This window comes from Rutidosis leptorrhynchoides, unplaced genomic scaffold (assembly GCF_046630445.1).
Source record: "Rutidosis leptorrhynchoides isolate AG116_Rl617_1_P2 unplaced genomic scaffold, CSIRO_AGI_Rlap_v1 contig301, whole genome shotgun sequence".
Lineage (NCBI taxonomy): Eukaryota > Viridiplantae > Streptophyta > Magnoliopsida > Asterales > Asteraceae > Rutidosis > Rutidosis leptorrhynchoides.
Window position 1 is genome coordinate 27,805 of NW_027266545.1, and position 13,384 is coordinate 41,188.

Genomic DNA, 13,384 nt, shown 5'->3' on the forward strand with positions numbered 1-13,384 from the left:
TAAATTATTTGTTGTGAAATATAAACCCTTCTTTCTTGAATTTTCAGATCATTACAAAGTTAAGCCTACATTTTATGCTGAAAGAGGCATGGTTTTTGAACTCACTCTCTCGAGAACTCATTGAACTATTCGTGGAGAATGAGTCCCCTTATCAGATCCGATCCTGAAATGATAAAATTACAGTCTCACACATTTTGACTCTGCAATTGAACTCTTGGCGATTTGTTCAAGTTTGCTGATTCTCACATTGTTTAGAACACCTCTTGGCCATTCTGCAAAATAGGTGTCATTATGAGCAACCAGTCCATCCTTTTCGCGGTGAGGGTTCCACCATGCCCCATGATGTCGCATTCTGGACATTTCGGCCATCCAATGATAAACGAACTGGCCAACGCCGCCGAGCTCTTTCCATCCTTTTGGGAAAAACTCCATCATACTGCTATTCCGATCCATGAACAACATATTAGTCAACTGTACCCCATGTGGAGATGCCAGAATGTCTGTATTAGTCAACAATCTGACCTGATCACAAAAGCTCAGTTCTTCAATTTGAGCCACTTTCAATGTACAACCTTTGACCTTCCCACATTCATCTGAAAATATTTTACTGACTGCTGTTTTGTTCTTGAAAGCTCTCGAGCCATTCCTCACAAGGAAAATGAATCTTATAACAGGATGATGATCTTCATCTTGAACATTCTTCTTCTCTATCCCACAAAAGCTCCTAGCTTTACATCTTAACAAGTCGAAAACTTGACGCTTCTTCTCCTTTCCCATGCGTCCTCTGTCGTGCCTCATCACTGACGCCTTTTCGAAACAATAAGGCACATCTCCATCTCCAAATGCTTCAATATGAATATGTCCGAAATTGGTTTCCATCAATTGCCTTAGCCAAGATCCCATTCTATCTTGGATTTCTACCCGATGGAATAAAACCCACCTCGTTGGCCTGATTCCATCCTCCTTCATCGACCAGCCGACGAAAGGCACCATTGCAGACAATCGATGCCATAAATTAGTATGGCTGTAGAATGTATCCGAAACAAAAGTGAAGCCTTTCATGAGTATTGCAGATTCCGGGAGAGCTTCCGGCCAAGCCAATGCATAGGAATTCTTCGTGCGTCCTCTTTGCTTAGTATCTTTAAGCATAGGAGACGTCCTTTGAATGAGTTTGAAGGGAAAGAGAGGTACTCAGCTTCATTGTCTTCGAACGAGTCGTTTAAAGTGCTCATGAACCATTTTCTTGGAGTATTCTGAAACCTCAGATCTTTAAGTGGGAGGAAATGACAGATATTCGAAGCTTTGAGGTAATTTCGGAAGCACGAGTGTTAGATGAGCTGGACCAAAAGATTGAAAAAGCTTGTATGTTTAACAAGAAGAGAACAAGAAGCACAAAGGAACTTTGGTTGAGTGATAATATGAAGTCTTCTGTTGTTTAGTCAACCCTTTCAAGAAAATCTCAACGTCCATGATGGATCAAAGCATTAGTTACGGGTTGCTGTCTATAAAATAGCAGAAATTGGGAATCACATATTGTATTGTTTAGGAGCATGTTGGTATTTTATTAGCAGAATTTGCTTGCATAATTTGATATAGGAGATTGTTATCTTGATTTAGTCCACTAATGAATATTCAATCGGTTTTCCATCTTGGAAAATTTCTTTCAACTCTTCAAGAAAAGGTTGTAGTTTGTAGGAGGGATAAATTATACTAGCATTTGGTGTCGGAAGCAAGGTTGTCAAGATCATAGATCTAATTGGATCGAATAAAGGTCCTATAAGATTGTAAATCTCTCTTTTTTAAAAAAAAATTAACGAATTTCATTAATTCCACGAAACATCACGTAATGCGATTGCAAATAGATGGGAGAGAAAACTACCTTGCTAGTTGCTTTCTGAGTTCGGAGAGTTTCATCTCTCTCAATATAATTTAGATTACAAGAGATAAAAAGAACTCAAAAGTGCCTTACTATCATCCACTATATTGCCGTGTGAAAAATCCTAAGATTGATAGCATTGTAAAAATTGAAAGATTCCATGTTACAGATTTATATAAAAATTTAGATAATATGTAAATATAATAATATTATAAACTAGTATGATGGCTCATACGCGCGATAATTTATAAGAATTTTTGAGTGAATTGTACTGTGATATTGTTTGATTTATTAAAAATTCACCATTAACACTAATTAACACTAATCTCATAGCACAGTGGGATTCTGATCAATTCATGAGTCCGCCAATTCCAAGGTCACAAATTCAAATCCATTGACACTGTTAAGGTACATCTCTTTATCAACTCTCACAATCTGACCCTTCTTCATTGCCCATAGGGCATAAGTCCTTCAATTCAGACATAGATCCTACTGCGAAGACAATAGTTTTATTGAACCAGCTGTGAATTTTAGGAAAGCAAGGGAAACTGTGGTCATAAATAAGTGATTGTAAGCTGTCGTTTTGAAGATAATGAGAAAAATATCTGACTTTTCATTGTTCTTCTACAATTTCATTGTTCCCTTCTAGCAAAGATTACAAAAAACAACATATTTTTCCACCAACCATTATTATTATTATTATTATGTGCGATAATGGAAATCACAGAGTATAGCATATAAGTACATCAACCAAACTCAATTCACTTGATAAACTATTTAGATTGCATTTCTTACAACACTTATATCAATATTTGATATTTTAACACTCCATAAGTGCATAACGTGTCTACATGGCTATGGTTGACTGTGAGCATGAGCATGAACTTGAAAAGATCTTTGGTTGTTAACAATTGCAATTCGCTCCTATCACGATAGTAATGTATAATTTTCTTGATTTTCTGAAACTATTTCGTGTCACTCAAATCTCGGATGATTTTATCGAGTTCCAACAATCCCAGACATTCAATAGAAAGCTAGCAAAAACCATTGGTTCCTATACCTCCATACACTGTACGATAATCTATCAAGTAACTCGAAGCTCCAAGCTTTTACCTTGTTGACTATTTGTCTCTAATCAGAAAATGGAGGTATTGAGCTTAAATGACCATCAATATCCTAGTGCATCCATGTGAAGTTGATGATTTATGGTAGGTAAGTTTTTTCAGAAGCCATAGCACATTGGTTTCATAACAAACAGATCCAAAGTGAGTACAGTTCAATTTGTCGATTACCCCCATACGTAAATTCATTGATCCAACCAACATAAGCAAGATTTATCAACAAAAGCAGCAAAACACCATTTGAGAAGTGAACAAAAATTAGCGAAAAACTTACCACAGCAGCGGCAGTGACCGCAATAGGGTTGTTACTTATCGACGAAGCTTTTCACTCCGTGGCTGACGACCATGCGTCAGTCGATGAAGGAAGACAAAGGAAGAAGCTTCTTTTACTCGAAAAATCACGTTACACGCTGAACAAAAAAGCCAAATCTACGCGCTATATAATTCCTGTGATAAAATGACCAAATTATCATTAAAAATGAAACATGAGAAGGGTATTTTGGAAAGAAGTTTGACATGTTTTTATGAAAAACGAACACGTGTCAAATTAAATGAATTTTCTATATTATGTAAAATATGATTAAATATTCAAATAAAATTCTTTAAAAATATAATAATTATTAATTAAGATTCAAATTATTATTTTCTTATCAAAATTAATTCAATATCGTATCGTATCATTTTTAGTGTAAAAAAATAATTAATTTTTTATAAATCAATAAAATTGTTTGTATTATAAAGATTAAAATTAAAAGATCTCTTTTTGAGTTAGATTAAAATTAAAAGATCATAGATATTTTATATCAAGGTCGTATAAAATCTTCTACTAATCAAGATTATATACAATGCAAATGCAAAGATCGTGAAATCGCAAGACTATCTTGAAAGATCTTGACGACCATGAATTATGATAAAAGGACAAATTAAATAAATAAATAAAAGATTTTTTAAAGTTCTTTGTAATCAAATATGATGTAGATAATAAGGCTATTACAGTGAAATCATCTTCATGCTAGCTTATGGCTTTTACTTCTCATGCACCATGTTCGAACTCGTTAATGGCAACTTCAACTCCGTGCTTTTGTATCAATCCATCTTCAACTTTATCACAACAACATCAAATGTTAATGAAAACCCAAATGAACCCACCACTCAAAATTCGATCTTTTAGTGAATACAGATTTGCTTCCTCCATTAAAGAGTTCTGCAATCAAGGGAACCTCAAGGAAGCTTTTCATTTGCTTGGTGACTTCTTCTCCGACCATAATTCAATTTTCCCCGAGGAAAATTATGCGCCAATTCTCGACCTTTGTGCGAGCAGGAAAGCTCTGTTTCAAGGCCAACAAATCCATGCCCACGTTATTAAATCGAGGTTAGTGAGTGACCCTGATTTCTTGAACACTAAACTTGTTTTTATGTATGGTAAATGTGGGTCTGTGTTAGACGCGGAGAAGGTGTTCGATAGAATTTCCGAAAGGACAAATTTTGCTTGGAATGGCATGATGGGGGCTTATGTTTTGAATGGGAAAGCACTGAGAGCTCTTGATGTCTTTAGAGAAATGGTGGTTTCAGATGCTTTTCTTGATGCTGTTACTTTCGTTAGTGCACTCAAAGCTTGTGGTATGCTGAAAAATCGCAGAGTTGGAGCTGAAATTCATTGTATGGCCGTTTAAAACGGGTTATGATTCTGCTGGGTTTATTGTCAATTCGCTCGTGGCTATGTTCGCAAAATGCAATGATGTTGTTGGGGCAAGGAAGTTATTTGATTGTATGGATGAAAAGGACGACCCTGTGTTGTGGAACTCTATATTATCAGCATATTCTGCAAATGGTCAATCTTCAGAGGCCTTGAAACTTTTCAAGGAAATGCTGGTTGCTAGTATTTCCATCAATAGTTATACTTATGTTGCCGCTCTTCAGGCTTGTGGAGATTCTCCGTTTCAAAAGCTTGGCGAGGAAATTCATGCCTTTATCTTGAAATCAGATCCATACCCTGACGTCTATGTTGCAAATGCTTTGATTGCTATGTATGTGAGATCTGGAAAAATGACCGAGGCTGTTGAGACTTTTGACCAAATTTATGACAAGGATGATGTGTCATGGAACTCTTTGCTGACTGGTTTCGTTCAAAATGGGTTATACATGGAGGCGGTACAATTTTTTCACGAGTCACAGGAAGCTGGTATAAAGGCTGATGAGGTTTCAGTGTCGACAATTTTAGCGGCTTCTGGACGATTGAACAATTTGTTAAATGGCATGGAAATGCATGCCTATGCAGTAAAAAATGGGTATGATTCCAATTTGCTCATAGCGAATACACTAATAGATATGTATGCAAAGTGTCGTTGCGAGAACTACATGGCCCGTGTTTTTCATAAGATTCCTAATAAAGATTTTATTCCGTATGCTACAATCATTGCTGGTTATTCTCAGAACAATTCTCCTGTAAAGGCCATAGAATTATTTCGAGAATTTCTCAGAGAGCAGATGTGCACAGATTCATTGATGATAGGGAGTATCCTTCGTGCTTGTACTAGCTCAAAAATGGCAAAAGAAATCCATGGGCACTTAATCAGAAGAGATTTCTCCAATCGTATGCTTCAGAATACACTTGTTGATGTATATGGAAAATGTGGTGACATTGACTATGCTACTCGGATTTTCAAATGTATCGAAGATAAAGATGTTGTTTCCTGGACAAGCATAATATCATTGTGTGTTGAAAATGAGCTTCCAGATGAGGCCGTTGAATTATTTCATTCAATGAGAGATGATAATATCGAGCCAGATTCTATTGCCATAGCATGCATACTATCAGCTTCTGCTAATTTATCAGGTTTGAATAAAGGCAAGGAGATTCACTGCTTCATTGTTCGAAACCATTATCCTTTGGAAGGATCGATTGCAAACTCTCTTATCGATATGTATGGCCGATGTGGGAATGCTAGAAAATGCTCGTAAGTTATTTGACTGTGTTGGGAAAAAAAGTCTACTGCTTTGGACAAGCATGATTAATTCATATGGAATGCATGGTCATGGAAAATCAGCTATCGATTTATTTTACAGAATGCTAGATGAAAACATTACTCCTGATCATATCACATTCTTAGCACTTCTTAAAGCATTCAGTCATTCAGGTTTGATTGATGAGGGCAAATTCTTTTTCGAAAGTATGAGAAATGAATATCAGTTGGAACCATGGCAAGAACACTATGCTTGTGTAGTTGATCTCCTTGGTCGTGCTAACCAGTTGGAAGAAGCATACAGTTTCGTCAAAAGCATGGAGACTGAACCAATCGTCGAAGTTTGGTGTGCTCTGCTCAATGCTTGTCAGGTTCATTCGAATAAAGAAATCGGAGAATTCGCTGCGCAGAAGCTTTTAGAATTGGGTTCCGATAATCCTGGAAACTTCGTGCTTATATCAAATGTTTTCGCAGCCAGCAGCCGATGGAAAGATGTCGAACACGTGAGAACGAGAATGAGGACAAGTGGGTTGAAGAAGAATCCTGGATGTAGCTGGATTGAGATTGGGAACAAGATCCATTCTTTTATAGCTAGGGATAAATCTCATCCCGAGTCAGATGACATTTACAGAAAGTTGGCTGAAATTACTGATAAGTTAGAGAAGGAAGGCAGTTATGTTCCACAGACACAGTTAGTTTTACATGATGTTGAAGAAGATGAGAAAGTTGAGATACTTAAAGGGCATAGTGAAAGACTGGCAATTGCATATGGCCTGTTAAAGACTTGTAAAGGCATTCGTATACGAATAACGAAGAATCTTCGTGTTTGTGGAGATTGCCATAGTTTTTGTAAGCTAGTTTCGAGATTGTACAAGCGAGAGCTTATAATAAGGGATGCTAACAGATTCCATCATTTCAAGGATGGAGTGTGTTCTTGTAGAGATTTCTGGTGAGTAATGCATTCACCCATTGAAATCGAAGTGTAAAGATCATATAGAATAATGCCTGATATATTTGATGTTTATGATAATTCATCTCAACCTGCTTACCTTGGTGAACTCACTCACTTTAAGGCTTACAAGGTCTCGTGGTCGGACATCTAATAGGAAAAACTTCGGCTACTAGTTATAAGAATTGCTGGGATGAAAGCCCATCCCGATAACCACTAGTTGGCTTTCTTGTTTCATTTAGCTGTTATACCTAACCCTTCTATTATTTAAAAGCAAGCACGCCAAGCTTCAGGATTTGCCAAATCCTAGAGTCAACAGAGCTCATGAGTCCACGTGATTTCTTATCTTTCTTTTCTTGAATTAAGTAAACATATTATATTAAACTGCTAAGGATAGAAATACAATGTATTTATTATGCAAATACAAAATTGGAATCCTACAAAGTAGTTGCCGACACATTGGATCCCTATATTGGAATCCTACAAAGTAGTTGCCGACACATTGGATCCCTACATTGGAACCCTACAAAGTAGTTGCCGACACATTGGAACCCTAAATTGTAAGAATAAATAAATTGTTTAGAAACATGACATTGCAGCTGTTATTTTAAACACAAGGGCCAAGCAAAGGCAAACCAAAACATGCCTGATTCCGGTATGGCTCATGTAGCTTTACTTCCTAGTGCCGAGATGAGCCATCTATTGCCGATCCTTAGAATCGGAGCATCTCTCCTCCATCAGAATTTCCAAGTTACCCTCATCACCGTCCACCCTACCGTCTCCGATGCAGAATCTAAAATCATTGCTCGCTTCCTGTCTGCTTATCCACAAGTCTCTGAGAAAAAATTGCATCTCCTCGAATCTGATGCCGATTCCACAGCCAGTACCGATCCTTTTCTTCTCCGATGGCACGCCATTCGTAATTCTGCTCATCACCTCCTTTCTCCTCTTCTCACCTCGATGTCTCCTCCTGTCTCGGCACTTATCTATGACGTTTCCTTGATTTCCCCTATCATTCCTGTGGTTACACAGCTCTCAATCCCAGGATATGTCTTCTTCCTATCATCGGCTAGAATGTTTTCCTTCTTCGTATCATTTTCAACAACCCCTTCTTGGAAGGAACTCATGGCCTCTGGTGGTCAATCCCCTGAACAAGTTGAAATTCCAAGCCTGCCTCCATTATCTGTTTCATTGATCCCTCCCGCGTTTATAAATCCAAAACATCCGTTTGGCGCCATTGTTCACGAAGACAGTCCAAATATCGTGAAAACAAATGGGATTCTAATCAACTCGTTCGAAAACCTAGAGCCAGATACATTACATGCACTTAGTAATGGTACAGTAGTATCGGGGCTGCCACCAGTACACGCCATTGGACCTTTAGTTCCAATATTCGAGTTCGAGAAGACCGAAAGCAGTAGTACTAATGCACCGATAATTAAATGGCTCGACGACCAACCACCGGAGTCAGTGGTGTTCATCAGTTTCGGTAGTAGAACGCCCATGACAAGGGAGCAGATAAGAGAGATCGGAGATGGCTTAGTAAAATGCGGGCAGAGATATCTATGGGTGATAAAGGTTAAGAGTGTTGACAGGGACGAGGAAGACGATTTAGACAAGGTGCTCGGAAAGGAGCTTGTTCAGAGACTTGGCGAGAAAGGATTAGGACTAGTGGTGAAGGATTTCGTAGACCAAAATGAGATACTTGCTCATGACTCCACCGGTGGGTTTTTAAGCCACTGCGGGTGGAACTCGGTGGTCGAGGCCGTCTGGCATGGAGTCCCTGTACTAGCCTGGCCACAGGGTGGAGATCAGCTGATAAATGCCGAAGTGGTTGAGACTGCTGGAATTGGGCTGTGGGAGAGGAGTTGGAGAATGCCAGTAAGTGGACAGCTGATTGCAGACAAAATCAACGAGATGATGGAGTGTAAATCACTGAGAGCTCGAGCTTTGAAGCTAAGAGAAGACGCAAGGAAGGGTGTTGGTGAGACCACATTGAAACAACTCGTAAACGAGTAGAAGAGCAAGAATTAAAACGAAACAAAATGTATGCAAATAAATAAAATTCTGTCCATAAATGGGTTATGTCTGTCTTCTCTGTATATTATTCAATGAAACTCAAGTGAATCTTCATTTGATTACCAGAACCACATACTATATACTATCTCCGTGCTCCGTCCCTAATTAAGTGTCATATTTCCTATGCATTTTACATAGGAAATGTGACCGTTAATGCAATCCTATGAATTGATCGATGTATATATCTACACAAGAGTGACTAAGCAATACAAATGCCACTTGAGCAGGGATCACCTACCTCTAACGAACAATCATATGGCCTGTTGAAGACTTGTGAAGGATTCCCTTAACTAATAACGAAGAATCTTCGTGTTTGTGGAGACTGATATAGTTTTGTAAGCTAGTTAATTTCAAGATTGTACAAGCGAGAGCTTATAATAGGGGATGCCATTGTTTATTTTCTTCATCGTATTGAAGTTTCCTCGATTCTGTATTGTCAGTTTGTCCCTTTATAAAAGGAAAATTGAAGATTTTGAGCAAAACATAAGGGATGCTCACAGGTTCCATCATTTTAATGATGGAGTGTGTTCTTGTAGAGATTTCTGGTGAGTAAATCATTCACCCATTAAAACCGAAAGGTTTTATTTTTACTTAAGACTGTATATATAGAATAGAGTTGCAATAATTCATTCATGGTACAATTGCCGGTGGAAGTATGCTTTGATGATTAAAATTATGAAGGTGGAAATTATTAGAAGGTTTGTAATTTGATTTTGTTATAAGGTAAGATGGAGTGTAGTTGTAGACAAAATATAATATATGGTTAATAATGTAATTTTTATTTGATAGTATGTAGGATAAGCAATGTTATGATAATATTGAATATTGTGTATAGCTTCTTATAGAAGTTGATTTTTATTTTAGCTATAAAAGTCATATTTCTCTTTTTAATCAAGATGAAAAAAAATAGCCTTCTGAAGCAAGTTAGTAAAATTGTATTCTTTCCGTTTTATATTAATTGTTCATTTTGACTTTAAAATTTGATGTATCCTATAAATTATGTCTAGATACATCCACTTTAAAATTAAAATGGACAATTAATATGGAATGGATGGAATAGTTCTAAAAACTCTTCTCTCATTTTCTTTCAATATTTTAGTTAAATATTATATTTTCGTTAAATTTGTTTCGTTTCTATGTTACTGCATCTCCATCATCAACCTAAAGGCCAAAATCATTTTATTCATGAAAGATTTTGTAGTTCTGGTTTCTTGTAGAGACCAAACTGTACTATTTTGAGAGTTCAAAGACCATAATGTAAATTCGGCCTAACCTTTATGTTTTGTGGTCTTCCTTCGATTTTTAGATTTCGAGAGCTTAGAGCTCAGATTTCGCACCTTTCTATTAAGAAAGATATTTAGCTGCGCCTCTTGAAGGAGCATCATTTTAATGTATTCGCCAATAGGAATTAAACAATTAAAAAAGAAAAAAATATTAATATAAAGCCATGCTTGTTTTCATTTATTTTTTATTCGTCGACTTCAGAGATTCATAAAAATAAATATACATTACTACTTTATAGAAAAATTGTGAATTTTAAGGAAAAAGTGATAAAATCTTGAAAATAAAAATCAAACAAACAACTCTTTAACTATAAATCCTCTAAATTCTTTATATTCAATTTTTTTTGTGGGAGCAGCAAAATTCCGTAGCAAAATTTTTTTTTCTTCTATCAATTGCTAGTTCAGAATCTAAGCCATATAAGTTAAATACTCCCTCCGTCTCTCAATACATATTTTTTTAGATTTTTTATTTTGTCTTAAAATAGATAATTTTTATGTTTAATTTATATTAACATTAAAATTTTCATTTTACTTTTTCTTTCTCGCCACTAATTTAAAAAATATACATTGAGAGACGGAAAAAACATCTTATAATGATAGTATATGCAAATAAACTTCGAAGGGTTAGAAAGTATTGAAGGTCCAAAGTCTATGTAGCCATCTGGCATGAACATGGCCCAATAATTAAAGAACTAGTAGTAGGAAAAGAAAAGGCAATGAAACTCAAGAAATTGAAATTTACCGTTAGCTGCGAATATGACTTGCAATATTAGAGAGTAGGAAAACAATTTCGTAAAAAATATGGATTGATTGTCAAAGAAAAAAAAAGGATTGTATTCTCTAAATTATTGTTTGCACTTATGTAATAGACTAACTCATAGTCTAGTTAATCTTAAATGAAATATGATTGATCGATTGCCTCGTTTTTTGGTAGATGTAGCATCTTTGGATTAGTAACAAAACCCCTTTTGTTATTAAATAAACGGATTGTATAGTGGTCGAAGCTCGAAAATTCAGAAAAAGGGTTTAATTCTATTCGATTCATTTAGTATGAAGTGTCAAGATTTACTTTAAAGCCTATGGTACTTTAGGAAACTCTAATTTACCAAAAGTTAACCTTATATATATGTAGTAATTTTCAAACCAGGCATGAGATGAATGACTGGTTCCAAACAGTTAGGAATTCGATTGTTTTTCCATCATTATAAATTTTCTCATATTAATTAATTAAGATAGAAGATAACCGTCCTATCCACTCGTTAGCCAATTTAAAACGTTGCGTGGAAGGTGTTTTACCCTCATCATCTCTTAGTAACATCGTAACTCTTGTTATGCAATGAAATTCCTATCATTTGTCAAATTATATACTATTTCCATCTCAAAATAGATGCAAATTTTTATATATAATTTGTATTAAAAAAATTATATTTATTTTGGGACGGAGGTTATATATATATATATTACTTAATTTCATACAGTGACTTGTATTTACAATTACTAGGCAATATATGTATTATAAAAGGTAATGATCCTTCTCTACCATATTCTCACCTGATCCACAATATCACATCGCAATTCATACTACATGCTTGTTTGGAAGTTCGAATTTGAGACATCCATATTGGAAACAACAAATTTAACAAAAGAAAAAGAATGTCCAAATAGTATAAAATAAAACCGATATATTTATATATATATATATGATTCTTTTTTCTCATTTGTTTCCAGCACAGGTGATTAATTGATTGTCTCTTTCTCTAGGTCTGCCGCTGTAAAACATGTTTTTGTATGGAAGAGTAAATGCATTTGTCAATATTAAAAACACAGGATTTTGTTTCTTTTGGATTTAATGCACTATATAGGACCACTCCAAGGTTAAAGTCTACCATCGTCAATGTCCAAAAACTTCTTCCTTTTATATCTAAACAACAGCAATGAACAAATATGTGCCAAACTTCATACAAAATAAAAAATTAGGAGTTTTGTTTTTTTGAGAACAATAACTTAATGAAAAACCATACAAACTGAAGTGATTAAAAATCGAGAAAAGTGCTAAGTACGTAGATTGTCTAATCACTAAACCAATATAATTAGTAAATATTGTGAAAGATTCGATATATTGACAAATAGAAGGTCAATACCTCTTCACAAATAAAATTCGACAACATAATATTTCTAGTAAGGAATCCACGATATGTCAACCGCAGAATCAAGGCAATTAAAGGCGCGATCAAAGGTGATCATCACGCACAATTGAATCTAACTTCTCGATATTCCTAACACTCTTGCTAGGCTTTTGTTTGATGAGGAAGAATGTCATTGCAAATTAAGCTTTGAATTTGGTATGACATGGACAATAACTCGATTAGAATCTCTCCATGCAAAAGCAAAACTTACCAAAGGTCAAAAGAGGAACCTATAAGCTTATAGTATATAGTTGGAGTAACTTTAAAATTTACAGTTGTTGATGATCAGGATAACTTTAAAAGTTACACGAATAATAAGACAGCAACTCAACTGAAGTAATTAATGTTAAAATAATATACGTTGAATTAAAGGAATTAATATATTTACTGGACATTAATGTTAAAATACTAGATGGACAACTTTAAAACATTTGCCGAAACGATTGTCCACTTTAATATATAGCAGAGTAAAGGGGTAGACAGTGCATTAATCAATTAGCTGCCAAAATATATCAAAAGCTTACTATATAGTACTACTGGGGATGATAGGGGAAAGTAAGCTATATAAACCTAGTATATGTATAGGTCGCTTGGTCAAACCAAAAAGCATCACATGCCCTAATTAACACTAATCTTCAAAAAAAAAATTGACACTAATTATCTTTTGGAAGAAAAAAAGAAAAAACTTGAGTATGTGTGAAAGCTCATTTTGTAGTTGAACCATTTTTCGTCTTAAAATCATATATATTTCCATCTTAATATGTGTGTTTTAAATTAAAAAAATACATATTTTGACAGATATCTGGATGCTCCAATAAAAGCTCGGCACAAGATTCTTCTGCATTAAAGGTTTTCAAGCAGAAATCATTCATGATATGAAAGTCATTATCTTGGTAGTCGGCATACACAACTCAACATTTATAACGC

The 13,384-nt window shown here is 35.3% G+C and overlaps 3 protein-coding genes across 3 annotated transcripts; 2 read left to right on the top strand and 1 right to left on the bottom strand.

The window, feature by feature from the left end:
- Nucleotides 1-177: 177 nt before the first annotated feature.
- Nucleotides 178-1,149, bottom strand: LOC139882739 (uncharacterized). Its single transcript, XM_071867015.1, has one exon. The coding sequence runs from the start codon at nucleotides 1,147-1,149 to the stop codon at nucleotides 178-180; it is 972 nt and encodes a 323-aa protein (XP_071723116.1).
- A 2,984-nt stretch (nucleotides 1,150-4,133) lies between these two features.
- Nucleotides 4,134-6,913, top strand: LOC139882736 (pentatricopeptide repeat-containing protein At3g63370, chloroplastic). Its single transcript, XM_071867012.1, is given in 3 exon segments — nucleotides 4,134-4,667; nucleotides 4,669-5,940; nucleotides 5,942-6,913. Coding segments are annotated over 3 exon segments (2,775 nt in total). The 5' UTR covers nucleotides 4,134-4,136.
- A 638-nt stretch (nucleotides 6,914-7,551) lies between these two features.
- On the top strand, nucleotides 7,552-8,928 carry LOC139882740 (UDP-glycosyltransferase 708G1-like). Its single transcript, XM_071867016.1, has one exon. It carries the CDS (start codon nucleotides 7,552-7,554, stop codon nucleotides 8,926-8,928), a length of 1,377 nt encoding a protein of 458 aa, XP_071723117.1.
- Nucleotides 8,929-13,384: the final 4,456 nt, after the last annotated feature.

Bases quoted from the DNA above. Each gene is read 5' to 3' on its own strand.
- LOC139882740 (XM_071867016.1), top strand. From the start codon at position 7,552: ATGCCTGATTCCGGTATGGCTCATGTAGCTTTACTTCCTAGTGCCGAG.
- LOC139882739 (XM_071867015.1), bottom strand. From the start codon at position 1,149: ATGCTTAAAGATACTAAGCAAAGAGGACGCACGAAGAATTCCTATGCA.